At 54.0% G+C, this 26,123-nt stretch overlaps 1 protein-coding gene across 5 annotated transcripts; it reads left to right on the top strand.

Moving 5' to 3' along the window:
* Nucleotides 1–25,452, top strand: CSF2RB (colony stimulating factor 2 receptor subunit beta). 5 transcript variants are annotated; one of them, XM_041756738.1, is made up of 14 exons: nucleotides 1–82; nucleotides 5,883–6,120; nucleotides 7,070–7,193; nucleotides 10,411–10,601; nucleotides 15,257–15,408; nucleotides 15,492–15,660; nucleotides 16,182–16,317; nucleotides 16,473–16,630; nucleotides 17,757–17,896; nucleotides 18,586–18,745; nucleotides 20,384–20,474; nucleotides 20,689–20,746; nucleotides 21,550–21,653; nucleotides 22,311–25,452. In XM_041756738.1, the coding sequence occupies exons 2-14, from the start codon at nucleotides 6,045–6,047 to the stop codon at nucleotides 23,458–23,460; spliced, it is 2,709 nt and encodes a 902-aa protein (XP_041612672.1). In that variant the 5' UTR covers nucleotides 1–82; nucleotides 5,883–6,044; the 3' UTR covers nucleotides 23,461–25,452. The 5 variants fall into 5 exon arrangements, with proteins under 5 accessions (XP_041612672.1, XP_041612670.1, XP_041612674.1 ...); XM_041756736.1 differs by having other exon boundaries at nucleotides 10,408–10,601; XM_041756740.1 differs by lacking the exons at nucleotides 1–82; nucleotides 5,883–6,120; nucleotides 7,070–7,193 and adding an exon at nucleotides 7,214–7,435.
* Nucleotides 25,453–26,123: the final 671 nt, after the last annotated feature.

Here is a 26,123-nt window from a genome sequence, read left to right as displayed (position 1 = left end):
TAAATAGGAAGCGTGAGAGGCTCCCTGTCGCCTGGACAATCCAGCAGAAGGCTGATCAGTCCTGGCAGCAAGAGGTGCAGAGGTACCTTATGGCTTTCAGGGGTGGGCTCCAGCGGGTGCTGGGGAGCAGGGAGCCCGGGGCTGGGAAGCCAGGACAAGGAGAACCTGGGGGTGTGGAGTGGGCAGGTGTGCCCCGGGACTTGGGGAGGTTAGGGCTGGGCCTCTCGGGAAGGCTGGGAGCCAGTGGGCGAGGGGACAGCCAGTGCCCCCAGCTTGCTTGCGTGTCGGGTGAAGGGCTGTTAGGGCTGGGGGCCAACTGTCCTGGCAGCAGGGAGGATGCCAGGGGAGGTGGAGAGTCAGGTCCGGGAGTCAGACACCTGAGTCTGTCTTGTCTTGGCCACTGAATTGTCACCAAGATGTTGGGAACATCCTTCCCCTGCCCCTGGTTTCTGCCTCCTGGTCCCTGGACAGGAAGAGTGCTAACAGTCCCTGACATGCTGGTTTAGACAGAGACAGCGGGAGAGTGACGGCATGTGTGCGCTTGAGGGTGTGGGTGCCCTTGGGGAAACAGGGGTGCAGGGAGACTGAGAGGCAGAGGGGGTAACCTGGAGCTTTGTCACGCACCGACACAGAGCTTGGTGTGGCTTTGGAAGCTCACTTTGGAAGTTTCAAAAAAGGGTCTGGTCCCCTGCACAGGAACTATTTCTCCCCCTGGAAAAAAGTTTTTGTTTTGTTTTGTTTTGTTTTGTTTTGCCATAGAATCCTCCACCTTGAGCCTCTGTTGCTTTGTGGGGTTTAGGCCTTGGTGTGCTAGCCGGCCAGGTGCGGGGTGGGAGCTGGGGGATGTCTCCGGTAGCTGCCTCAGGGTGTGCACAGGTGCCTGCATTTGCCTTCTGGGGGGGCGCAGGTGTTCCCATGATCCACACGGGGGTCTGAGCCTGTGGGGCCTCCTCTGACACCCTGGTGACAAGTTGCAAAGGTATGTGGTTAGGCTTCAAAGACCCTGTAGTAATTTTGTATCACTGGGTTCTGATTTTCTCTACTTCTCATTTTTCCTGCTTTCAAATAGTTTTATAGGGAGTGAAACCTTTTCTGGTAGCTTTTGCTTGCTCTTTTTCTCATTCGCCAGTTTTTCTCGTGTTGCGCCATACCCACCGATACTATAGGATAGCTCATGAGTTGTTAAATGAGGTGTTTAATACTAAGTGAATACATGGGTATCTGCTTTATCCAACAGTCAGAATGACCCAGAATTATGTAACACAAAAGACAACATGCCAGCTGTCTCTACCCCCTGGTCCCACATCCTACTCTCCAAAACATTCTCTGAGCACACTGCAAGGAATGCAGTCTTCCTCTGTATGTAAATGGGATTCCAATATACGTATCGCTCTATGACTTATTTTTTTCACCCAATATTACATTTTGGACAACATCGCACACTAACACATATAGATTTAACTCATTTATTGACCCTAAGAAATAGGCAGCATTTATTAGTAGGGGTACATCACAGTTACCCGATCCCATATTGATCCCACATTTAGGTTGTTTCCAATTTTTCCACACCTGCAAAAGTGTTTCTTTTGCAGCCAGGATGCCTGGAAGCAGAATTACTGAGCAAGAGACTGTGTGTTTAAAAACTTAATAAATATTGTCAGTTCATCCTCAAAGTAGCTGACTCGGATAAAAGGCCAATTTCTCTTTAAGGAGATGATCATTCTTTAAACTGTGTCCAATGGATGAAAATTATCTGATTCTTGCATGGATTTTTTTTCCTTTCCTTGATTATGGGTGACGTTATGCATTTTCCATATGTTCACTGGCCATCTGAGTTCCTTTTATGATATGTATGGAGATGTTTTGTCCATTTCTTATGAGTTCCTTGCCTTTTACATATTTACTGTAGGAATGGCTCATTTATTAGGTGTATTAACACTGTATTTACATATGGTTTAAATATATGTTTCCAGAGTATCACTCAGCTCTTCTCTTTACCATGTTTAAGATATCTTGTTTCATATGAGTGTTAGAATTTGGAGGGGTGGGTAATACGTAAATAATCTAACTTTGAAAAAAAGATCAGCTAATTATCTCAACATCGTAATTATGAGTACATAGTTCATCATTTCCTCTGTGATTAGAAATGCCGCGTTTACTTCTCAAATTCCTGCTTGGTTATTTCCCGGCTTCCTAATCCATCTGTCTACGATTATATTTCTCATTATTTTACTGGCTCATAGAAACCATCTCTCATGTTTGGTTTGTTATAATCTAGAATCAGTTTGTCATGCCAAAGATTAAAAATCTTTTTGGAGTTCTGGTTTAGATTGCACTGAATTTAGAGATTATGTGGGGGAGGCCTGACCTCTGGAAATGGCAATAATGGGCAGCCTTCCTGCTTGTTCTGCTAACTGGAAGGATACGAACACTTTCCTCTGACTCTGACATGACTACAGCTTTGCAGTCGCTACCCCCAAAACGCCGATGTTCCCTTCGATGCCTCCTTTGCCAAGGTTCATCTGGTGGTTTATTTAATTGGGAATGGCGTTTGTATTATCAAATACTGAGAAGCATCTGTCAAGAGAAGTTGATCTTTTTTACCCTCTTAATCTGTTGGTCTGCTTCCTTTAATCATGAAGAGATTTCTTAATGGCTCTTCATCTGTTTCTGGAATAATCCCTATGTGGCTCTGAGGCAGTCTTCTTTTAAAAGTCTTTGTCAGATTGTCCTATGACATTCTTTTTGTCTGAAATGAATTCGTGTTTTGCTTCTGTTTGGTTTTTTTTTTTTTTTTCATTTCCAGTTTTTATTCCTACTGTTAAATTTCTTCATGAATTTGGGAATTTTGGTGTGCGTATTTCTTTTGAGTGAAAGGGTGTATGCTTTTTCTCTTCCCTTTTCTCCTTCTCCCTCCTTTTCCTGTCTTTCCCCCATCAGTCTTCTGCTCCCATGCTTATCTCTCACTCTTTGAGGTTTTTAACCCTTACATTTTTAACACATGCATTTAATGTATATTTTCCTACAGCTTTTGGGTGTAATTAACATATTTATGCTCCTCCAAATGAGACATGGATCTTTAGCTCAACAACCTTTCAGTTCTCTGCTTCCTACCTCTAATCTCACAGCCGACTCTCATTAGGATCATCTACGTTTTACTTGAATATAGTGATTGGGAATTTCCACTTTATAAGTAACAATTCTTTACTTAGTATAAGTCTTATTGGTTCCTTTTCTCATCACTAATTCCAGTATCACACGCCACCTTTCTTGGACAATTTTTTTTCCTTGAATACAGTCTAGAGTAAGCGTTTCTCGGCAACGATCTGAAAACTTTCTTTGCCCTTACATCTCCAAAATTTTGTTTTTCTGCCCTCAAGTGCCAATGTAACCTTGACTCTTTAATGATTCTAGGTTTAAATATATTTTCCCTCAGTGTTTTCAGGATATCACTCTCTAGAGTTCAGGTCACTTGTAAGAAAATCTTGCCAACTGATCCTTATTCCATTGAAAATAGTGTTTGTTTCCTTCTGGAAGCTTCTATGATTACCATTTTATTCTTGGATGACCAAAAGTTTACCAGCATGTGACTGAGTATGGCACTATTAAAAATGAGGTTTGTCCTTCACTTAGTGGACTGTCATCTCCTTAAAGCCCTGTGAAGTTTTCCTTCTATTTCCAGTTAAATCTGTTTGGTCCCCAAACAACAGTGGTTCAACAATGTGGAAGTCTTTTTTTTTTTTTTTTTCTCACATAAAAGATGTCCAGAGGTAGGCACTCTCAGCCCGGTATGTTTGCTCCAAAGAGACAAGAAAGATCCAGGCTTCGCTCTTTCTATTGCATATGGCTCCATCCTCAAGGTAACCTTATATTCCAAAACAGCTTCTGAAGCTCCAGCCATCACTTTCAAGTTGTAGACTGGAAGAGGCAGGAGAGGCAGGAGAGGCAGGAGGGCCAACATGGACCTTCTGACCTGAGCCAACTCCCTTTAAGAAGCCTTTTCTGGAAGGCACACCCAACATTTCCACTCACATCTCCTTAGACAACAGTTAGTGACAGGACCACACCTAGCAATAGAAGAGTGTAGGAAATGTAATCTTTTATTCTGTGTAGCACCAAGCCCAGCTGAAACCTGAGCTTCTTTTACCAAGGAGAAAGGGGACAGCTCACTGGCTATCTGCCACATGGTGAGCAAGTTTAATATGATTTAACTTCTTATATTTAAATTTGTCATTAATCTGGTATTTGGGGATGGTGTGGAGTAGAAATTTAGGTGGATCTAGTTGTTTGAGTGTCTTAGCACTTTTCATATTCCATTCCTTCTCATTGATTCATGAAACCTCCACTATGTGATACATCCTTGGGTAGAATAGAGTTGCCTGGTCAGTATGTCCATTGATCTATCATGTGGGTGCAACACGTTGCTTTACTTACCAGATCTTCATAATAAATTTTGCTATTGAGAGGGAGCCTCCTTGTTTTTGATAAATCTCATTAGCTGTTTGCACATATATTTTTTTCCTGAGTTTCTGAAAAAAAAAATCATTGTGTTAAATTTTGTTTGGAATTGTGTTAAACCTCTAACTTATTTTAGGATGAATCGCTCTCCTTACACATGCAGTATTTCTACTTGTGGTAAGACCCAAATAGAAGCTCCGGATTTTTAGCTAGTCCCAGGTAGGCAGACTAAGCTGTGCCAGCCACATGGACTCACACCCCTACCCCGTGGCATTGCCCCCATCTGTAGGAGCTCAAGTGGACAAATACTCTCCTCCTCCAGCTCCAAACAAACCTACTCCTCTTTCCTGAGCCTTGGAGCCTTGTGGGTTTTTTTGAGATCATATTTATTTATCTGAGAGAGAGAGAACATGCACAAGGAGTGGAGAGGGGCAGAGGGAGAAAGAGAAGCAGACCTGCCCACTGAAGCCGACTTGGGGCTCGACTTGGGACTGGATCCCAGGACCCTGAGATCATGCCCTGAGCTGAAGTTAGATGCTTATCCCATTGAGCTACCCTCCCCACGTGCCCCTTTCCTAAGCTTTTATCGGACTAACCACTCTATAAACATCATTGAGTTAGGTTCTTCTCATGTGAGATACGTGTATTTGTGCTCATGTTACTGATGGAGAGAACAAGGTTCAGGGAGCATTGGTGGGTCAACTCAGGGTGCTCACATGGGAGAGGCAGAGGCTGTGCTGAAGGTCAAGTCGGCTGCGTCCAGAGCTGTGCTTTTCCAAGTAAGACAGTTGTTGCTTTGTGTACATATGTGCATCTTGAAGTTTTAGACAATCTTACAGGGAGAAAAGGAACCACTGTCCCCTGTTCTATACTCCTGGGTACTTCCCAGGGCTAGACAAAATGAAAAGAGGAAATCCCCAGCCTTCTGCAGAGAAAAGGGAACGGGCATTCTGAGGGTGGTGTGGGAGGGATGACAGTAAATGGAGTGAGGGCGGGACAGCACCCGGCCCTGAGTGTGTGTGCACACAGCGTGAGGATGTGTGTGATCACACCCAGGGGAGGACACTATGGGTCTCACACTCTGTGATTGCTCTAAGCAGATCAGGTCAGGGGCCCGCAGAGAGCTCAGAACAAATCAAATACCAGGGCTGCCTCTCAGGTTTTCCCAGCACCAGGGGATTGCACAGGAGTTCCTGATGCACAACCTGTGGGTACCCGCTTCTTCAGAAGCCATTAAATGCATCTTCCTCACGGTTTCACCCTAGGCACTGAAGCTGAGGGGAAGGGACTATCCTGGGTGCCAGGCCGAGGCGGCAGGGGTCCTAGAGCCCATGCATCACTCCTGGCTTCACTCTGCAACATGAGCCATGTCCAGGGGCTACAGGATGGGAGGGGGCAGCTCTTAGCTGGTGTCTCTTCTGCAGGGTGAGTCCTGGAGAGAGGATTCACAGGAGCCAGGGGCATGGGTCTGGCCTGGCCTCCAGCCGGGGAAGAATAGAAGATTCCAGGCCAGTGAAAACCCCAGCCCCTGCTCAGCCCTGGACACCCCTGAGCCAGCCACCTGCTGGTCCAGAGCTGACCCAGAGATGGTCCTGACCCAACGGCTGCTCCCCGTCATCTTGCTGACTCTGTTCTGGGGGCCCAGCAAGGCAGGGGCCCAAGGTGAGCTCCGTGGCTTCCTCCCTCTTCCCAGCCCTTCCTCACAGGGTGTTCTTAAGCAAGTTCACGCCCACATGTCCCCTAGGAAGCCCTTAGACCCCTCCCTCCCTGCCTCACTTTCTCCTTTCCTGATCCTCTCTGGCACCTCACTCCCCCTCCTGGATCCTCATTCTTCTCCAGCCTCCTGAAAGTCCACCTGTGCTCGTGTGGCTTCTCTGCTCACACTTCTCCTCGCGTCTGTGGCCTCTCACCTCCAAGCTGGCCAGTCCAGCCCTATCTGTGCCCCCACCCCACCCCAGACACTCTGCCCCTCTGGTGACTTGACCAGTTCCCTCCTTGATGCCTTTGTCCCCGGGGCCATCAGACTGGTGATCTCTCCCTGCTTTGGCCCCGCACCCTCCTCCTGCCCAGAGGCCCTGCTGGGATGCTACTGTGGCTCCTCAGGCCCAAGAACCCCCTCCCCAAGGGCTCCCAGAGAACATGGCTTCTCTGATCACCCTGAGAACCACATTCCCTTCCCCAATTATAAGGCCTGTGGCAGGGAGGTCCCACAGGACTTGGTCATGCTGCCCCTTAGGGGTGGCCTTGTGCCTCTCCTCCCAGGGTCCCAAGGACTTCCGGGATAGGGCCTGAACCGGATGCATGTGTCCCTCCTGGGGTGGGAGGGAGACCCTGTGCCAGGAGCAGGGCACAGCAAGGGCTCAGGAAACATGCTGTGCCTCGACTAGATCTTTGTGTTTCTCTGCACTCAGGAGGGTCTGCAGCCAGGACCCCGCAGAGCCTCCGGCCCCCTCAGGGCCCCCAGGGAGCTCTGCCTAGCAGCCAGGAGCTGCTTCAGGCCTCTGGGAAACCTCTACCCAGCCCTGGGCACCTCAGAGGGCCCGGGAAGGGTGGTGACAAGGGACATCTGGAAGGGAGAGATGTGACCCCCTTTCTGCCTCTCCCTGGGCAGTGACCACCCCACTGCAGACTCTGAGCTGTTACAATGACTACAGGAGCCACATCACCTGCAGGTGGGCTAGCACTCAGGAGGCCCAGCAGCTCATCAACCTGACGCTCTACCGGAGGCTGAATGAGTGAGTGATGCCGGCCTCGGGCAGGAGGGCCGGCAGGCGATAATCTTATTTCTTCACCGTGGAACAGAATTGCCTGCGAGGTGGGCGGGCAGGGGTATGGTGCCCGGTTCCCAGACGTGCAAGCCAAGGCCATGGAGGTGAGGTCCCTCTCCTGGCCTCGGGGCGCTGAGTGGGGACCAGTGCCCCGTTCCTGGTGCAGGGCTGGTCTCCACGCCTCCCCCAGGCCCTGCTGCCTCCAGAAGGTGGGTTTTCTCCTCTTCCCTCATGGGGTCTCCAGGGTTTATGGCCATTTGGGAAGATTCTTCGCACCATCCTGGGGTCTGGTGACAGTCCAACTCATCAGAATAGGCGTAATTAATTAAATGGCTGGTGTCGCAGGTGCAGGGGGACCCCGCGGGAGGCCAGCCCTGGGGAGGAGCAGCTCCTCACGGCCCAGAACAGCGCCCTCAACTCTCTCTTCCATGCTCCTGGAAGCCCCCAGCTTCTGTCTCCACACTCCCCTGCCACCCCACCTCCCCCCACCACCGGCTGTGACGTGCCTCCTCCTGCACTGAGACATGCGCCCCCAGAAGACAGGCTCCAGCTCCCTCCATGCTCTGTGCTCACACCGCCTGCCTACCCATCTGGCACCTCCCCGGTGTGCCCCGCAGCGAGTTCCTATCCCACACCTGTCTGCAGCTACCCCCTGGGATCCTACTCGCTCTGGCTGCCACCACGGGCCCTGCTGTCCCTGTGCCACCGACAGGGGCTCATTCCAATCCCTGAGCAAACGTGCCCTGGCCCCCACTTACACACGCCAGCAACGGCTGCAGCTCTGGGGTGCCTCCTCACCCCCTTCCCCTCCAGTGGGCCCCGTCCTCTGCCTCCCTCTAAGGTGACCCTCCTCCAAGGAGTGGTCTAGACCCACTGCATCTCGGGTCTTTCCAGTATTCTGAACCTGACCACCCCCCGGGGCTTCTGTGGGCCCCACCAGGCCTCCTCCTGCCCAAGACCCAAGCCCTCCCTGCTGCTAAATCCAATGCTCACTCTCCGCCTCCTCCCTCCTTTTTTATTGTTTTGTTTTGTTTTTTGTTTTGTTTTGTATATGTTTTTTATTGGAGTTTGATTTGCCAACATATAGTATAACACCCAGTGCTCATCCCGTCAAGTGCCCCCCTCAGTGCCCGTCACCCAGTCACCCCCACCCCCCCCCACCTCCCCTTCCAATACCCCTTGTTTGTTTCCCAGAGTTAGGAGTCTCTCCTGTTTTGTCTCCCTCACTGGTATTTCCCACTCATTTTCTCTCCTTTCCCCTTTAATCCCTTTCACTATTTTTTATATTCCCTGAATGAATGAGACCATATGATTGTCCTTCTCCAATTGACTTATTTCCCTCAGCATAATTTCCCTCAGTTCCATCCACGTTGAGCAAATAGTGAATGTTCATCGTTTCTAATGGCTGAGTAATATTCCACTGTATACATAAACCACATCTTCTTTATCCATTCGTCTTTCGTGGACACCAAAGCTCCCTCCACAGTCTGGCTATTGTGGACATTGCTGCTATAAACATCGGGGTGCAGGTGTCCCGGCGTTTCACTGCATCTGTATCTTTGGGGTAAATCCCCAACAGTGCAATTGATGGGTCATAGGGCAGATCTATTTTTGACTCTTTGAGGAACCTCCACACAGTTTTCCAGAGTGGCTGCACCAGGTCACATTCCCACCAACAGTCCAAGAAGGTTCCCCTTTCTCCACATCCTCTCCAACATTTGTTGCTTCCTGTCTTGTTAATTTTCCCCATTCTCACTGGTGTGAGGTGGTATCTCATTGTGGTTTTGATTTGTATTTCCCTGATGGCCAGTGATGTGGAGCATTTTCTCAGGTGCTTGTTGGCCATGTCTATGTCTTCCCCTCCTTGACCGTGGGCAGCACCTGCCATGGACCGACCACCGCATCCTCGTGAAGCACCTTCATCTCCAGCCTCCACACTCACCCCCTCCTTGTGTCTTCCCCACCCTCACCTTCTCTTCTCCCTGTTTGCTCCCTCCCTTCTTTTGTCTCCAATCCCAAGTGTGAGAGGGTGAGATGCTCCGGGCAGGGACTGGGGTGGAGGGAGGCATTCATCCTTGGGTCTCTGCTCTTTTACCTTCTGATCCAGTGGCAGAGACCCCACCTAGCCCGAGGCTGCACCCTGGTGACTCTCAGGCTCGCCAGCCCTGCCTCCCCCCAGCTCCAGGCCCGGGGTGCACCTGTCTCTCCACAGGTCCTTAGAGAAAGGGGTCTTCCACTCCCATGTTCTAAACCAAATTCCTGCCCCCAGACACCACGCTGCTCATCCCCACATCCCGCTGCTCTGAATGGGAGCTCCTAGAAGCTCCCATCCAATGACTGGGAGGTATATTCTTTTACTTGCTTTACACCTGTCTTTCCCCACCGCTGCCTCTAATCCATCAGCAAATGCTTTGACTTCATCTTTAAACAAAATGTGAATCTAGCCAGGGCTAACATCACCACCCTGGTGCAAACCACTTCTTGTCATTTGGATATTCCAGAAGCCTCCTACCTGGTCTCCCAGTTTCCAAGACTACCACCCTCCCCCCAACTCATTCTATCTACAGCCCAACAGCCAGAGGAAGCCTTTCAAAGCATACGTCACCATATGGCACTCCCTTGCTCGTAACTCTACATTTTCTCCATTTGCTGAGACAACCAAATTCCTTAAATTCCTTTTAAACGCTGCTACCTGTTGCCTTGAGCTACTGGTCTCCTCTGCCTCCCACCTGCACAGACTCCACTCCATGCACACTGGGAAACAGCCTCATCAGACAACACCCCAAGCCTGTGCCTGCCCCAGGGCCTTTGCTCCTGCTCTTCCTGTTACCAGAACTCCCCATTTTCCGGAATTTGCATGGCTCCCTCCCTCACTTCCTTCGAGTTTCTGCCCTAAAGTCACCTTTTCCATGAGTCCTTTTCCCTGTCTCCTCTATTTGAAATTGTAACCCCACCCCAGCCCTTCTGGCTTCCTTATCAGCCTTCCCTGCTGTATTTGTCTATGTAAAGTTTGCTCTGTTTGACACATGACATATTTTATTCAGTTAGTTCAGATGTGTCCCCCTCCACCAGGATGGCAGTGCCCCAGCCCTGGACAGAGCCCCGCACAGAGTGACCACTCAGTGACATTTTTTGAATGAGTGATTCTCCCTCACTGTGAACTAACTGTGTTCTCTCCTAGCAGGGACCCTCCAAAGCCAGTGTCCTGTGACCTCAGTAATGACATGGCCTTGTTAAGCCACCCTTGTCCTGGCTGTGTGCCCAGAAGATGTGTCATTCCCTACGATATTTTTGTTATTGCTGACAAAGACTACTTCTCATTCCGACCGGACAGGCCTCTGGGGACCCAGCTCACCATTACTCTGACCCAGCATGGTAAGGCCTGGGGTCCCCGGATGGGGGTGGCCCTTCCATGGGTGGCCAGACTACAGAAGGGCCAAAGTGTGAGTCCTCAAGAGGCGGAGATGCTGGCTTGGAGGTGGGTTTAGTCTCTTAAGAGAAGACAGTATGGTCTTCCTATGACAGAGACATTGGAGAGACAATGTGAGAAGCCCCAATGTGAGGCACCTCCCCTGGCCCTGGCGCTCCAACACCCAGAGCAATGAAGCCTTTCCTTCTAGAACCATCCTTCCTATTCAGGTAGAAACCTTACAGCTTGAAAGCACTCATCACCAATCTAGTCTCATTCAGTGTCTGCAATAACCCATTTTTATTTATTTTTTAAAGATTTTTATTTACTTATTCATGAGAGACACAGAGAGAGAAAGAGGCAGAGATACAGGCAGAGAGAGAAGCAGGTTCCATGCAGGGAGCCTGATGTGGGACTCAATCCCGGGACCCCGGGATCACGACCCGGGCCGAAGGCAGACGCTCCACCACTGAGCCATGCAGGCGTCCCCTGTAACAACCCATTTTTAGATGAAGTTGTATAACTTCTCCAAAGTTCCACCCCTCAGCAGTAGTGACAGTGACAGGTCAGGTCTGCTGAGTGCTTCCTGCATGTTAGAGATGCGGGTCTTCACCTTACTGCCCTCCCTGGGAGGCCCCCAGCGAGTGTGTCCACAGCAGTCCCAAAAATCAGTGGTCTTGGGTCAGTGCCAATGATCATTTTATGTAAATAGTTAGGCTTCATTTGACTGTATATTACACAGAAATATAACCAGCACTTCAATCTCCGTAATTCAATTACATCTGTGCTCAGAATGAACCTAAAATAGAGATGTTCGAGGGAACATCTTTTAAAGTTGAAATTCACATGGTAAGAATCCTATAGATGCCTGGCTTTTAGGAAACCCTGCCCAGTCTTATTTAATCATTACAATAATGCAGTGTCATGCACTACTTTTTTTTTTTCACCCCATTTTACTGAAAATGAAATGGAGCTGAGAGAGCAGGAACTTGCCCAAGGCCACTCAGATGCATGTGTCTGACTTGGTCTCCTGGGTCCCAAACACTGGGCAGCCCCACTGCACCCGCAGTCATTGGTTGGAGAGGGGGTTCTGGCCTTTGCTTCCTGCCTGTTTTCAACATAGCAGCACAAAGCTGTTGCCCGGAGGAGGGGATGGATGAGGCCATGGTGAATTCATGTCAAACAGTGTCTCAAAGCGCGTTTGATGGATGAGAAAGAGTCCCAGCCCGGAAGGGCTCAGAGCACGCGGAGGGGCAGGAAAGAGCAGAGGGTGAACCACAGGTGGATGCCATGTGCCACTTGCTGAGGGGCAGTGGGCGAGGAGCCTGGGGGGCAGGACAGGCTTCCCAGAGGAAGGGGCTTTGCAAGGAGAGCTGAAGAGAGTGGGTGGGAGAACAGAGGAAGAGGAACATCCCTGGTAGAGAAAACAGCACACGCAGAGGCTGGGAGACGGAGGGCAAGGCAGACTGGGAGAACCATCCACCGTTGTATCCCAGGAGCATCCACTTCAGAAGGGCTGGGCAGTGGGAGGAAGGAGAGGGGGAGCACAGGCAGGAGCGCAACCTGGAGACGCCTCTGTGCCTCGCAAAGGGGTGTGGAAGCCAACATGTAGGCGGTGCAGCGCCGTCGAAGGGGCATGCCGCAATCGCATGTGAGGATGCTGCGCGGGTGACACACAGGCTGGACGGCAGGGGACAGGACACGGCAGGAGGCCGGGGCCCAGAACGCAGCCTACGGCACTCATCCCAGGGAGAAATGATGAGGATTCCACTGGAATATGGTCAGGGGAAGGGAGCAGGGGGGCATCCAGACCACAGCGACGGTGTACACACACTTCGGCCGTTGACCTCTTCTCTGGTTGAGCGCCCACCTGCGCCAGCAAAGCAGTGCATGAGCCAGTCAGCATCCCTGTCCCCGCGAAGCTGGTGGCCTGGTCACAGGGCAGGCGTCATGGTGGAGATGGAAACAACTTAGAAATGGGGGAGGGAGGCACCTGGGTCTGGGTGGCTCAGTCGGTTAGGCATCTGCCTTCAGCTCAGGTCATGATCCTGGGGTCCTGGGATCGAGTCCCGCATCAGGCTCCCTGCTCAGCCGGGCGTCTGCTTCTCCCTCTTCTTCTGCAGCTTCCCTTGCTTGTGCGCTCTCTCTCTCTCTCTCTCACATAAATACATAAAATCTTTTTAAAAAGAAAAAAGAGAAGTGAGGGAGGGAGTGTGGTGTTTGCCTCCTGGAGCGTATGTCCAGCAGGGAGGACAGTTCCAGCCCCAACCATCTTGGCAATGAATCGGGAGGCTGGCCGGTGCCGGGCGGAGCACAGGTGTACATCTGACCTGCTTGGAGGCCTCCACACGGGGACATATGGGACATTTTGCTTCCCCTCTAAGGGTCTCCACCTGTGAAATGAGCTAGGGGCTGAAATCTCTCAGGTTGGATGAATAGGTTTTTGCTTGGGTTCCCGGTCAGTTCAGTTTTGGGTAGCAGCATCCAGAGGCCCATGCTGAGAGGGAGTCCCCCTCCCTGCCAGGCTCGGGGGGGGGGGGCTGGGCGTGCAGGGACTGACGAGGGAGGCTGCTGAGGCTGCAGGGGCAGGGAGATAGAAGAGGGGGTGCCCTGTGTCTGCCATTCCTGGCTTACGGCTCTCCAGAGGCTCCAGCTCTGACATGCCGTGCTCTGAGTCCAGCGTGGAGCACTTACATCTTGTTTGGATTCATTGGATTTTTTGTGTTTGAAAGTCACCCCTCAGCATTCAGACACAGAAGCCTCAGGAAGGCGGGAGCCATTCATGGATGAGTAACATGCTGGCCCAGCAGAGAGAAGCGTGCTGTTCGTTGACCGAAGGGTTTCTTGGAAAGTCTCTGCAGGTTGCCCACATGTTCATGTAGTCATTGATCATTCACTCACTTTGTCCCCCAAACTGCTGAACCACTTATCTCAGGCCATGGGGATAGGAAAGGGCTACCAAGACCCACACCCTGCCACCCACGAGCTCCTGACTACTTGCAGGGGCAGAAACAGAAACGTGTGAGTGCGCCAGGGTTGTAAGGACCGTGCAGCGGGACGGGAAAGGAGTGAGGGATCCTGCCCAGGGGAGGGGGTCCCAGAAGGTACTGGAGGAGGAGACATTTATGCTGGGCTCTGAGAGGAGCAGGACCCCAGGGAAGGTGGTAGGGGAGAGTGGACAGGGTGAGGGCCAGTTACGTGGGCCAAGCACCCTCTGCTGGGAGGGGGGACCACACGGGCCTCACGGTGAGCCTTGGGGACAGGAGGGGGCAGGTGGGGGCAGGTGGGCACAGGAGGGGGCAGGTGGGGGCAGGTGAGGGCAGGAGGGGGCAGGTGGGGCAGGCGGGGGCAGGTAGGGGCAGGTGAGGGCAGATGGGGGCAGGAGGGGGAGGGAGGGGGCAGGAGGGGGCAGGTGGGGGCAGGTGAGGGCAGAAAGGGGCAGGAGGGGGCAGGTGACAGGGCAGGTGAGGGCAGAAGGGGGCAGGTGGCAGCAGGTGGGGGCAGGTGGGGCAGGCCGGAGCAGGTAGGGGCAGGTGAGGGCAGGCGGGGGCAGGTAGGGGCAGGTGAGGGCAGATGGGGGCAGGAGGGGGAGGGAGGGGGCAGGAGGGGGCAGGTGGGGGCAGGTGAGGGCAGAAAGGGGCAGGAGGGGGCAGGTGACAGGGCAGGTGAGGGCAGAAGGGGGCAGGTGGCAGCAGGTGGGGGCAGGTGGGGCAGGCCGGAGCAGGTAGGGGCAGGTGAGGGCAGGTGGGGGCAGGTGGGGGCAGGTGGGGGCAGGAGGGGGCAGGTGGGGGCAGGTGGGGGCAGGTGAGGGCAGAAGGGGGCCGGAGGGGGCAAGTGGGGGCAGATGACGGGGCAGGAGGGGGCAGGTGGGGGCAGGCGAGGGCAGGTGAGGGCAGAAGTGGGCAGGAGGGGGCAGGTGGGGGCAGGTGAGGGCAGGTGGAGGCAGGTGGGAGCAGGTGGGGGCAGGTGGGGGCAGGAGGGGCAGGTGACAGGGCAGGTGGGTGCAGGAGGGGGCAGGTGGGGGCAGGTGACAGGGCAGGTGGGTGCAGGAAGGAGCAGGTGGGGGCAGGTGAGGGCTGAAGGAGGCAGGAGGGGGCAGGTGGGGGCAGGTGGGGGCAGGTGACAGGGCAGGTGGGGGCAGGTGAGGGCAGGTGGGGGCAGATAGGGGCAGGGGGCTCCATGGGGAGCTTATTTGCTAGCACTTCCATGGAGTTTGTGTGATATGTTCGTGGCTTTCATTCACATTCACAGTGAACCCCACAATTTTGCAGGTAAGGGGCCCAAGGTCCACAAAAAAAGAGGACTTGTCCACTGTTCAGCTGGTAGGGGCAACGCTGGGCCTGGAGCCTGTCTGCACACACACATAAAAATGCTGCCCTAGGGCACCTGGGTGGCTCAGTGGTTGAGCATCTGCCTTCACCTCAGGGCTTGATCCTGGGGTCCTGGGATCGAGTTCCGCATCGGGCTCCCCGTAGGGGGAGCCTGCTTCTCCCTCTGCCTGTGTCTCTGCCTTTCTCTCTGTCTCTCATGAATAGATAAATGAAATCTTAAAAAAAAAAAAAAAAAAAGGCCGCCCTACAGTCATCCAGCCCCTTATGGGCCTTGCCCTCCCTTCCACCAGTACAGGCTCCTGCACCCAAGGACCTCCTGATCGATACTACTGGGGACCGCTTCCTGCTGACCTGGAGTGTGGCCCTTCCAGGTTCCCAGGGCCACTGGCTGTCCAACCTGGAGTTTGAGGTGGCCTACAAGCGGCTTCAGGACTCCTGGGAGGTAGGGACCGCGGCCAGCTCTGACCCAAGCCAAGGAGCCCAGCCTCGCCACCACCTGCTCCACCAACCCCTGTCTCCCCGCAGGAGGCCTCCACCCTCCACCTCAACTCCTCCCGGGCTGTCCTGGGGCCAGAGCACCTTGTTCCCAGCAGCACCTATGTGGCCCGAGTGCGCACCCATCTGGCCTCCAACTCGGGGTTCTCAGGGCGGCCCAGCCAGTGGAGCCCAGAGGTCCGCTGGCACTCGCAGACAGGTAACACAGGCAAAGCTGGAGCAATGCCCTTCTGAAGGGGGCAGCCCGTTCGGCTCCTGGACAGAAAGCATCCAGGGGCCCATCCAGCAGGATGCCACCAAGCTTCCCTGGGCCAACTCCATCCCTGCCATGACCGGGGAGCAGCAGGGGCGACAGCACCTTACTCAGTGCACGGCCCCAGCTTCTGCACACTTCCTGGCTAGGAACAGTTTCAGTGATAATGACAGCAGCGTTCTGAGCGGCTGTGTTTTCCAGAGCGCTGTACTCTGTGGGAACAAACTGACATCACCAGGTCGAGGCCCCCAACATTGAAACTAGATGCTGTACCCATCTTGCCGAGGGGGGGTGATGGATCACAGAACTCACTCTCCGACCTGTGCAGCCACACAGAAGGCTAGGGGTGAGCCCGAGTTTTTGTGGTGCTAAAGCCCATGATGGCTCTGAGATGAGGCTTGTAGGCCCCCCAAGAGCGAAGGGATGAATGAAGGAGGGGATGAATGAGGGGTTGTCTCCCCTCCCAGGCGACAAGGCCCAGCCCCAGAACGTTCAGTGCTTCTTCGACGGGGCCGCTGTGCTCAGCTGCTCCTGGGAAGTGTGGTCTGAGGTGACCAGCTCAGTCTCCTTCACCCTCTTCTACAAGCCCAGCCCCAGTGCAGGGTGAGTGCCCCCGTCCCCTCTGCTCCCTTCCTTGCCACCCTGCCCTCTCCAGGCCTCCCCCTGACTCTGGGGGGCCTCAGAGGAAGCCACTGCTGGAGGTCACATCCCTCCCGTGCCTCCCTCACCCTCACCTCTGCCGTGATCGTGATCCGCAGGGAGGAAGAGTGCTCCCCAGTGCTGAAGGAGGAGCTCCCCAGCCTCTTTGTCCTGCACCGATGCCAGATTCCCGTGCCCAACCCTAGGAACCACAGCCAGTACACCATCTCTGTGCGGCCCAAGGAGGAAGAGAAGTTCATCAAGAGCTCGGAAAACAGTGAGTTTGTCCCCCCAGCCTTTGGCGTGGGTGAACCCATCGCGTGTGTCACCCACATAGACTCAGGACCCCTTATGACTGGCTCTTCATGTTTGTCGCTTTCAACCAAATGCAGCCCAGTGAGCAAAAAGAGCAAAAGTCATTCTAATCTCTTCTTGAAGTTCTCGAAAAGCAACAATACAACAATGACAATGGCAAATAATATGAAGGAAGAGTCAACTGATAATCCCCAGAAACACATCTTTAAGACCTCCTCCCCCCGTCCCCACTACCACCTGCACCCCTCCCCTTGGCTTATCTCTGCTTTTCTGTCCAGCTCTGCAGCCCCCCTGCCGACCATGCCCCCTGGGCCCCCTCACCAAACTTTTCCTTTCCTTCCCTGATTGGATTCTTCTCTCCTGGGTTCCCAAAGTCCTCTGCCGATGGATGTTTGCAGTCTTCAAAATAACTGATCTAGGACTGACTTCTTAAATCGAGGGCAAGAATGTGTGCAAAGAAATTGTAGTTCCTTGCAGGTTCATACCTCCAATTCTTTTAACACAGCGAGGACCCCATGCAGAGGAGCCTCCTGCGTGGCTTCTCAGGGACTCAGGCTCTTCCCACAGTCAGTCTGTCTCGGTCACCCGAGTTGGAATGCACCAGTCACTCTGGGGATCTGCCGGGTCGTCATCTTTTTCTCTCCCACTTGTCCTTGGCAAGTTACTTAATCATTTGGGGGCTCAGTTTCTCCGTCTGTGAAACGTGACCAGTGAGTAGTACCTACCACGTAGGGGTTGCTGTTGGAATCAAGGGCAGGAACTCATGCAGATCGAGCATGTATGACAGCGTCCATGACACAGTGAATCCTCTGGAATAGGACCAATTATTAATGCTTTCATTTTTACTCAAGTGCTAGGAGTAACCCACACTTTGGGTCACCTCACTGCAAAACAAGTGTATCTCAGCATCTCCCCAGAAAGGGACTGCTCAGGTCCAAGTGGATGGTATGGGAAGGGGGGTGGTGCAAGGACCCTGAGATGGGCTGGGCCCGGGTCGAGAGAGCACCCATGAAGAACACGGAATGCAAAGAATGTCTCGTTGGAGGAATGTTAAGAACATTGTTCCCTAAGGGTTTCCCTCCCTCCAGTCCAGATGGCTCGCCCGACACTCAATGTGACCAAGAACAGAGACGGCTACACCCTGCACTGGATGGCAAAGGAGATGTTTTATAAGCACATAGGTCACACCTTCCAGGTCCAGTACAAGAAAGATACAGTCTCATGGGAGGTGAGGGCCTATGCCTGGGAAGGGAACTGACTGGGGTGGGGTGGGGAAACACGCAGGAGAGCCCCAACCTGCCAGGTGCCTGGCTCCCAGCAGGTGACCAGTTAGAGGAAACCCCCGAGGCTTAGTGGTCATGACCCTGTGTGGTCGGCTGGTCACTGTCCCCTCCCTTGGAGAAGCTGCTACGGCTCATAGAGGTGATGCGACATGGCCAACATTAACTACGGGACCCTGAACTGTGAACCATGTAGATGTCAGGGCTCGGAGGGCAGAGGGGCAGCTGGATGGTGTTGCAAAGGCCCCAGGCTCCTCTTCTTCAGAGGAGTCTTATCTGGCATGTGACTCTGCAGCCGCTCAGAGCAGAGCTGATAAAGCAGACAGGGCCCCAGCCCGGGGTTCAGTCTCTGGCCCCCACCTCCAGGCAGAACCTGGGGCTCCTCCCTCCCACCCAAGTCAGAAACCTGAGAGCCAGCCCCAGCCCCTCAGATGGAAGCCAGGAGGCACGTGGCCGGTGGGGGAGCTAGGAGCAGGCCCTTGGAGCCCGGTCATGCTGCACAGCATTCCTTGGAAGGCCATATTGGGGTCTAGGTGTCCCGGAGGAGCCGGGAGGCTGGGGGTGGGCCGGGAGAGGTTTGGGTCTGGACCCCCCTGCCTCAGCCTCAGCACACCTGCTCTCCCACCTGCGCCCGCAGAAGAGCGTGATGGAGAAGCTTGAGAACGCCCACAGCATGTCGCTGCCACCACTGGAGCCCTCGACCAGGTACCAGGCGAGAGTGAGGGTCAAGCCCACCAGGGGCTACGACGGGGTCTGGAGCGAGTGGAGTGAGGAGCACTTCTGGGACACCGACTGGGGTATGTCTTCCAGCCTCACCCTCTATTCTTGGTGCAGCCCATTTGGGCAGAGGACAAGGGTGATGTGACTCCACCCCACCCAAGTATCCTTTCTTCAGTGTGTCACTAATTGCTGCAAAGTGACACCTGGTGTGCAACACAGACTGCAGGTGAGGTCTTAAGAGCAGTAAAAAGCAGTCCTCACTGTCACTCCTCCCTCAGACTGGACCTTAGTCCTCTATTAATATGGCCCATGGCTTCACTAGCCTTTGTGGCAGCCCTCATCTAGTGACCTCCCTCAGCCTGAATTTCCAGTTACAATGACTGTGGCAGCAAACATCAGGAACTATGGACTGAGGCCTAAGACTGGAAGGGTTTGGTCTCATTTATTTCTGATTCTTCTTTCTTTTTCTTTTTCTTTCTCTTTTTTTTTTTTTTTTAAGTTGGCTCCAGGGGATCCCTGGGTGGCTTGGCGGTTTAGTGCTTGCCTTTGGCCCAGGGTGTGATCCTGGGATCGAGTCCCGCATCCGGCTCCCTGCATGGACCCTGCTTCTCCTTCTGCCTGTGTCTCTGCCTCTCTCCCTCTCTCTCTCTCTCTCTCTCTGCCTCTCATGAATAAATAAATAAAATCTTTAAAAAAAAAAATAAAAATAAAGTAGGCTCCACACTCTCACAACTGTCAGATCAAGACCAGAGTCAAGATCAAGAGTCAGACGCTTAAGCGACTAAGCCCTCCAGGCCCCCCTGATTTCTGAATCTCCCCCATTTCCCTGCACGCTGCTTCATGGTCCCTCACTGTTCGCCAGCAGCTACAGAGAGACAAGTACAAGACTAGGTCCAGGAGGTAGCGGCAGAGAGAGGATGGAGGAGGTGTCAGTAGCCTTCAGGGGAGGAGTCCCAGGAAGAGGGCTACCATCAAGTGGAAAAGGGGGCTGGACACCAGGCCTAAGGGATCAAGGGAATCCTGGAGGGGCCCAGCCTGTGAGGGCCTTGAAGTTTGGGGCTCCCAATGGGCCTTTACCTTCTGTTCCTCCACCAGCACAGTTTTTCCCATCTCTACCTCTCCAAACTTCCCTGTTTCCCGATACTTTGGCTTATGTGATGCCTCCTACAGGAAGTCCCCCATGATTGCCACGGGCTCCAGTCCTTACCCCGCCCCCTGCCATCCCCATAACACCTCCTGCTACAGGAAAGAATCTAACCTCCTTCCTGGTGGGGGAACAAAGGCAAAAGAAATGTAGATAAAATGACAAGTCCCTAAACCTGCAGCCTTTACCTCCCCCAGCTCCAGTCTCGGCTCACAATCCCTGGGTGGCCCTTTCTGGCCTCGGTCCAGTCCCCCTGCTATAATAAAAACACTTTTTTGCATGGAAGACATCTCAAGACATCTCAAGAATTCTTGCTTGACCGTTGGCTCCACTCCCTGGCACTCCAGCATTTCTATGCACTTCCCAGCCCTTGAGCATTATGTTTGAGGGGCGGACCAGTTCCCTGTTCTTTGCGTGTCTGGCCTTCCTTCCCACTCTGCACCCCCAGGCACGGCTGCTGTGTAGAGCTGGGTGGGGGGCACCGCCCTGGCCTGGCCTCCTCCCACCCCCAAGGCTCCAGCTCTATCCCCCAGAGGCTAACGCTCTTGTTCTCCTTCCTGACCTCCCAAAGTGCTACCCATGTGGGTCTTGGTGCTCATCCTGGTCATCACCACTCTGGCCTTGCTCCCTGCCCTGCGCTTCTGCGGCATGTATGGGTACAGGTAAGGGGACGCTGTGTGGGGCGGGGGCACCCAGGGCCCCAGGGGCTGCCAGGGACCCCACCAGCTGGCTCCCTTTAGTCCCTGCTCCACCACCCCTTCCCTGTGGAGACAAATCTCGTCTTCTCCCTGGGCCTCCGTTTCCTCTGTGAACATGAGTGTGGGGCAGCTTCCCCGGGGGTCCCTGGCAGCTGTCACCTCCCGGGTGTCTTTCTAGGCTGAACCGGAAGTGGGAGGAGAAAATCCCCAACCCCAGCAAGAGCCACCTGTTCCAGGTAGGATCTGGCTGTGAAGGCGGCTGGGGTGGGAGGGGGTCCTCACTCCTGCACCCGTGTCCCCATCCCTATGTCCTCCCCCGGCCTGTGGCTTTGAGTGTGAGGCGAAGGGGGGCCCGGGAAGGTGGCTGGAAGCCCTGAGAGGCAGCAGCACATCCGGCTGTGCCATCGTCTGGGCACCTGCAGCCACTGGCCCTGCCTGCAGGGCTCCGGCGGAGCAGGGGTGGAGCGGGGCACAAGGTCCGGGGTGGGGGGGGGCGGGGAGAGGCTCAGTCCTGCAGGGCCAGTGGGCTGACATGAGGCAGAATGGCTTCTCGGGTGCAAGACAGGACAATGGGGCTGAGCTTTGGAGGATCCAGGGTAGTGCCGGGTGGATAGGCCCGTGGAGGGTGGACGCAGGACCCCTTCGTGAAGGGGACTGACGGGGGCAGACAGCGAGGCTGGGCGCACGAGGGGGTCACGAGGCGGGCGTCGGCACGTGGGTCCCAGGGGCCTCTCGGTCAGGCAGGGCCAGCTTGCCCCTGGAGGGGTCTCGTGGCTGCTACTAGGGGTGTGGAGGCAGTGACACCCCAGATTTGTGGACTTGCCAGAAGAGGGTCCCCATGCTCAGGGGCTCAAGGGCCCACGGCCACCAGCCCCTCCCTGGGCCTCTCTTTCCCGGTGCCAGGAGGCCGGGGCTGGGGCTGACCCTGCTGAGACTCCTTCCATGTCTGGGGGCTCGCGGTACCCCCTGGGAGCCTCCCCCCACTTCAGCTCCTTGAGGACCCACACACTCACGGCACAAATGTCCCTTCTCTTCCCAGAATGGGAGTGCTGGGCTCTGGCTCCCAGGCACCATGTTGGCACTCGCCAGCAGGAGCCCCCCGCACAAGGGGCTGCAGGGCAGCCACTTCCCTGAGCTGGACGGGTGAGTGTCTGGGCACCGCATCCCTGGGGGGTGGGAGGGTGGCCCCATCGTGCGTGCTGGAGGCTGAGGAGGTGGCCTGTGGCCTGTGGCTCAGGATGGAGAGATCCCGGGAGGTCGCTTGCTCTAAAGCAAGAGGCAGGATGCCTGGGTGGCTCAGCGGTTGAGCATCTGCCTATGGCTCAAGGCATGATTCCGGGGTCCTGGGATCGAGTCCCACATTGGGATCCCTGCTTGGTGGGGAACCTGCTTCTCCCTCTGCCTGTGTCTGCCTCTCTCTCTGTGTCTCTCATGGATAAATAAATAAAATCTAAATAAATAAATAAATAAATAAATAAATAAATAAATAAAGAGGTATACCAGCTGGATGTCAGGAGGAACTTCCTGATTCCATACCTTGGATGTGACCAGAGGCAGGAAGCTGGAGCAGGTGCCCTCTCCCTGCACTGCTGCCCAGGGACACTCCACCCTGGGGTGCTGCTGGCATGGGGGAAGGGGATGATGGGACCAGGGCATGACTGGGCATGCGCAGGCTGGGCATCGACCTGGCCTCTGCCCTGGGTGGATGTTGGGGAGCAGGGGGTGAGGGGAGCCACACCTGGCAGAGGAAAACCTCAAATGATAAGTGGCGCCAATGTCCTGCATCTGTCCTCCCTGCAGGATGTTCCCTGTCAACTACAGGCACAGCGAGGTGTCCCCTCTCACCACAGAGGACCCGAAGGACACCTGTGAGTTGCCATGTGAGCCTGACACAACTCCAGCCACCTCGGATGTGTACTCGGGGCAGGCCCCGGGGCCCCAGCTAGGCTGGTCAGCCGCCGCTGCAGGCAGGCCCGAGAGCCAGGCTTCCGGCTTCGACTTCAACGGCCCCTACCTGGGGCTGCCCCGCAGCCACTCCCTGCCTGATTTGGTGGGCCCCCCGGCACCCCTCCAGGCAGGCGGGAGCCAGAAGCCGCAGCCTTCGGGGTCCCTGGAGTACCTGTGTCTGCCGGCGGGAGGGCAGGTACAGCTGGTCCCGCTGGCCCAGGTGATGGGACAGCACCAGGCCAAGGATGCAGAGAGGAACCCTGGCCCGGAGGCTGAGGGGAACCCCTCCCTGGAGTCAGGGGCAGGCCTAGCCCCCTCTGTACCCAGGCTGATGGTAGGCAGTCAAGGCCCAGAGAACAGCCACAGCCCAAAGGACGGGGTGCTCACAGCTCTGCCCGCTGGCTCTGGGGGCCCCGAGGATGGCTTTCTGGCCTCTGGCTATGTCACCACTACAGACCTGGTACTCCCCTTGCCCACAGGGCTTCCATCTCTCCCCAAAGCTCACCCTCTGGGCCTGCCCTCAGACCAGAACCACAGCCTCAATCTTGGAGTGGCTGGTGGGCCCCCTGGAGCCCCAGCCCACAGGAAGCCCGAAATTGAGGGCTATGTGGATGTCCCTCCAACCCCAGACCAGTGTCCCAAGTCCCCTCTGGTCAGTCCCGCTCCTCCTACAGCCAGTAGCCCCTTCCTGAGCCCAGGGGAGCCCAGAGCAGAGGTGGCCCCCGCCTCCCCCCACCCAGAGGGGCTCCTGGTCCTGCAGCAGGTGGGTGACTACTGCTTCCTCCCTGGCCTGGGATCTGGCCCTCTCTCGTCCCAGACTAAGCCCTCTTCCCCTGGACCCTGTTCCAAGATTGAAGACCATGACCAGGTGTTCCAGGCCAAGAAGGCCCTGTGCCAGGCCATTCCCCAGATGCCAGCCATCCGGCACTTCAAAGCCCTCAAACAGCAGGACTATCTGTCATTGCCCTCTTGGGATGTCAGCAGGCCTGAGGAGGTGTGCTGACACCCTCCAGAGCCCTGGGACCTTCCCTCCCACCAGCCCCAGCCCTGTCCACACTCCGTTCTGCAAAGCTGAGGAGTGGCTTCCCTGTTGGAGCACTGGAGGCCAGGAACTCGGTGGACCTCCTACCTTCTTACTTGACCTTCAGCCAATCGATTGTCCTCTCCCCGCTGGCTCCCTCTCTCTCACACAGACGGACAGACAGACACAGACACATGCACCTTTTTCTTTCAAGTTAACTTAATTTTAGGTTGACTTCATTTTGGGTATTAGAGCTTTCTAATTGCATTCTTTTTGCCCCTGGTTTTTTCATTTGCTTTGTTTTGTTTTGTTTTTATCAGCTTTCCTTGCTTTTGCCACCGTCTTCTTTTTTGTTGTTGTTTTTTGTTTTTGGGGGTTTTTTTGCTGATTTATTATCCGAGGTAGTTTGAGGTCTAAACTAAGCCCCCTCTGAGATGTCGCATCTCAGTCAGAGCCTGTTCTGGCACTGACATGTCTGGTTATGTTGAGGGCTTGGGTCTGCGGCCTGGCCTTGCAGGGGAGAATGCAGCCCCTGTGTGGAGGGAGGCAGGAGCACCCCCCACCCCTGCAGCTCCAGGCGTGGTGGCAAAAGCGGCAGCATCAATGGGCATTCCAAGCAATGGGTGTGGTAGGGGGTATGCTAGAGAAGAGCAGTTCTGAGCTCGTGGGTGGCTGGGGAGGCAGGAACTTCAGGCCCTGCCTTGGGTGGAGGCTATAACCTGAGAGGGCAGGGTACCTGCTGCCTGCTGGCTGGCTGGTGTGCTTTCTGGGTCCGGGCTGGTGGGACCTGCAGAAGTTCGGAAGTGGAAGGGAGTCCAGAAACCATGTGCACTCCAGAAATGTTGGAAAGAACTGCTCAACAAAGGAAAACGATCAAAGTCCTATACCATTTTGGGCTTATGATCTGAATCACCCTGCTGGTCTCCCTCCCGAAAAACCTTACAGCTCCCACCTCCACTGGCTTCAGATCTATGTCAGGGCCTACACTAAGGATTATGGCTTCTTAAAATCTGTGCCTTTCTGATATGCAAAAAAGGCATTAAATCATTTTAATTTGCATTATTTGATAACTAATAATAACTAAAGTTTGCACGCATTTTTGTATTTCTTGGGCATTCGTATTTTTTGACCGGAAGGGTGTTCACCTTTTCCCAATTAAGTTTTTAAAACTGTTTTCATGTGTCCTTTCATCAATGGTGCACATTTTCCCCCTAGTTTGTAGTTTGTCTTTTAATTTTGTATATGAGACTTGTTGACCTGCACAGTGTAGACTTCTCTGCATTTCGAGTAGATTTGCTGGCTCTGCTGTTGGTGTCAAATTTGCAAAGGCTTTTCCCACTTCAAAACTCCATTTGTCCTAATTTATATTTTTCCTAGGGTTTGTGTATGTGTGTGTGTGTGTGTGTGTGTGTGTGGTGTGTGTTGCGAGCTTTTTGTGTAAGATTGTGATGGGTTTGGAACGTACACGTGCAAGAAGAGCTGCCTTTATGTTTTCTCCAAAAGAGTGGCCTGGGTGTTTTTCCAGTAGTTGCTTAAACACCCATTCTTCATCCATGTGTCTCAAATACCACTTTTAAGATCTAGAAAGTCCCTGATATACTTAGGGGGTTTCTAGGCTTGCAATTTTCCTATCTTACATTGTCCTCTCAATGGCACAGGCCTGTTCTGGTTGTTCCAGCTTTGTAATGTTTTAACAAGTGCAGACCCAATGTTCTTGTGACTTTTGTTGTCGAAGCCCTGTTCAGTACAGCAATGTTGGGGGGTGGGTTGGGGGGAATTATAAACAATGTAAATATTCACAAATAGTGACATGTTACAGTAATAACACTTTAGGTGACTTTAAAGTAGACTCCTGTGTTACAGATGAATGAGGTAGTCCTACATGGATTAGAAAGAAATCCAAGATAATGAATTCCAAAACCTTCAGACATTGTTAGCTGAAAAAAATTGCAATAAAATGTTTTTATTGTAAAACAAACCCCAAGCCCTGAACTCGTGTACATATGCGTTGGAATAGCAGGGGAGGGGGTGCGGTTTGAAACCACAGCTGCTTTAAGGAGATGAATTCTATGAAACAGAAGGGCCCGTGGGTCTTTGAGGCGCCACAGTGAGCTTAGAGACAGTGTAGATGAGATCAGGAATGCAGTGCCAGCAGAGTCAGAAGCGGGTGGAGGTCCTGGGACAACCCTGGGCAGAGCTGGGCTCTAAGGCAAGGACTTCTGGCCCCAGAATTGTTGTGAGCCTGCCCCAGGGGAGAGACCTCCTGGATATGTGTCCTAATAAATGCCCTGAGAGGTGGATTCCACGTGGAACTCTTTCCTGCTCTGGAGTGGGTAAACCCCGAACCCAAACCCATTCCCCTCCCATTTGCCTGGTTGACTTACTGTGTTTCTCTAAGTTTCTTCCTGAGAAAGCACAGTCCTGATTTCCATGGGATTGAGGTCAGAAGGGAGCTGCCTGTATCAGAATATGAAGCATCTCTGGCCTAATACAAAACGTCAGGAAGGGGAACCAGGTGGGAAGGGGGTAAAGGATTGTGCGTTTGAACACTTGGGCTGAAGACCCAGATGGAGCAATCCCGCACAGGAAAGCCAACTCAGGGTCCCCTCATAGATGGGCAAGTGTGCGGAGGTGAGTCCGTGTGT

The sequence above is a fragment of the Vulpes lagopus genome, chromosome 5 (genome assembly GCF_018345385.1).
Source record: "Vulpes lagopus strain Blue_001 chromosome 5, ASM1834538v1, whole genome shotgun sequence".
Lineage (NCBI taxonomy): Eukaryota > Metazoa > Chordata > Mammalia > Carnivora > Canidae > Vulpes > Vulpes lagopus.
The sequence above is the reverse complement of the archived record's forward strand: the minus strand, read 5'-3'. Positions and strand labels throughout refer to the sequence as shown.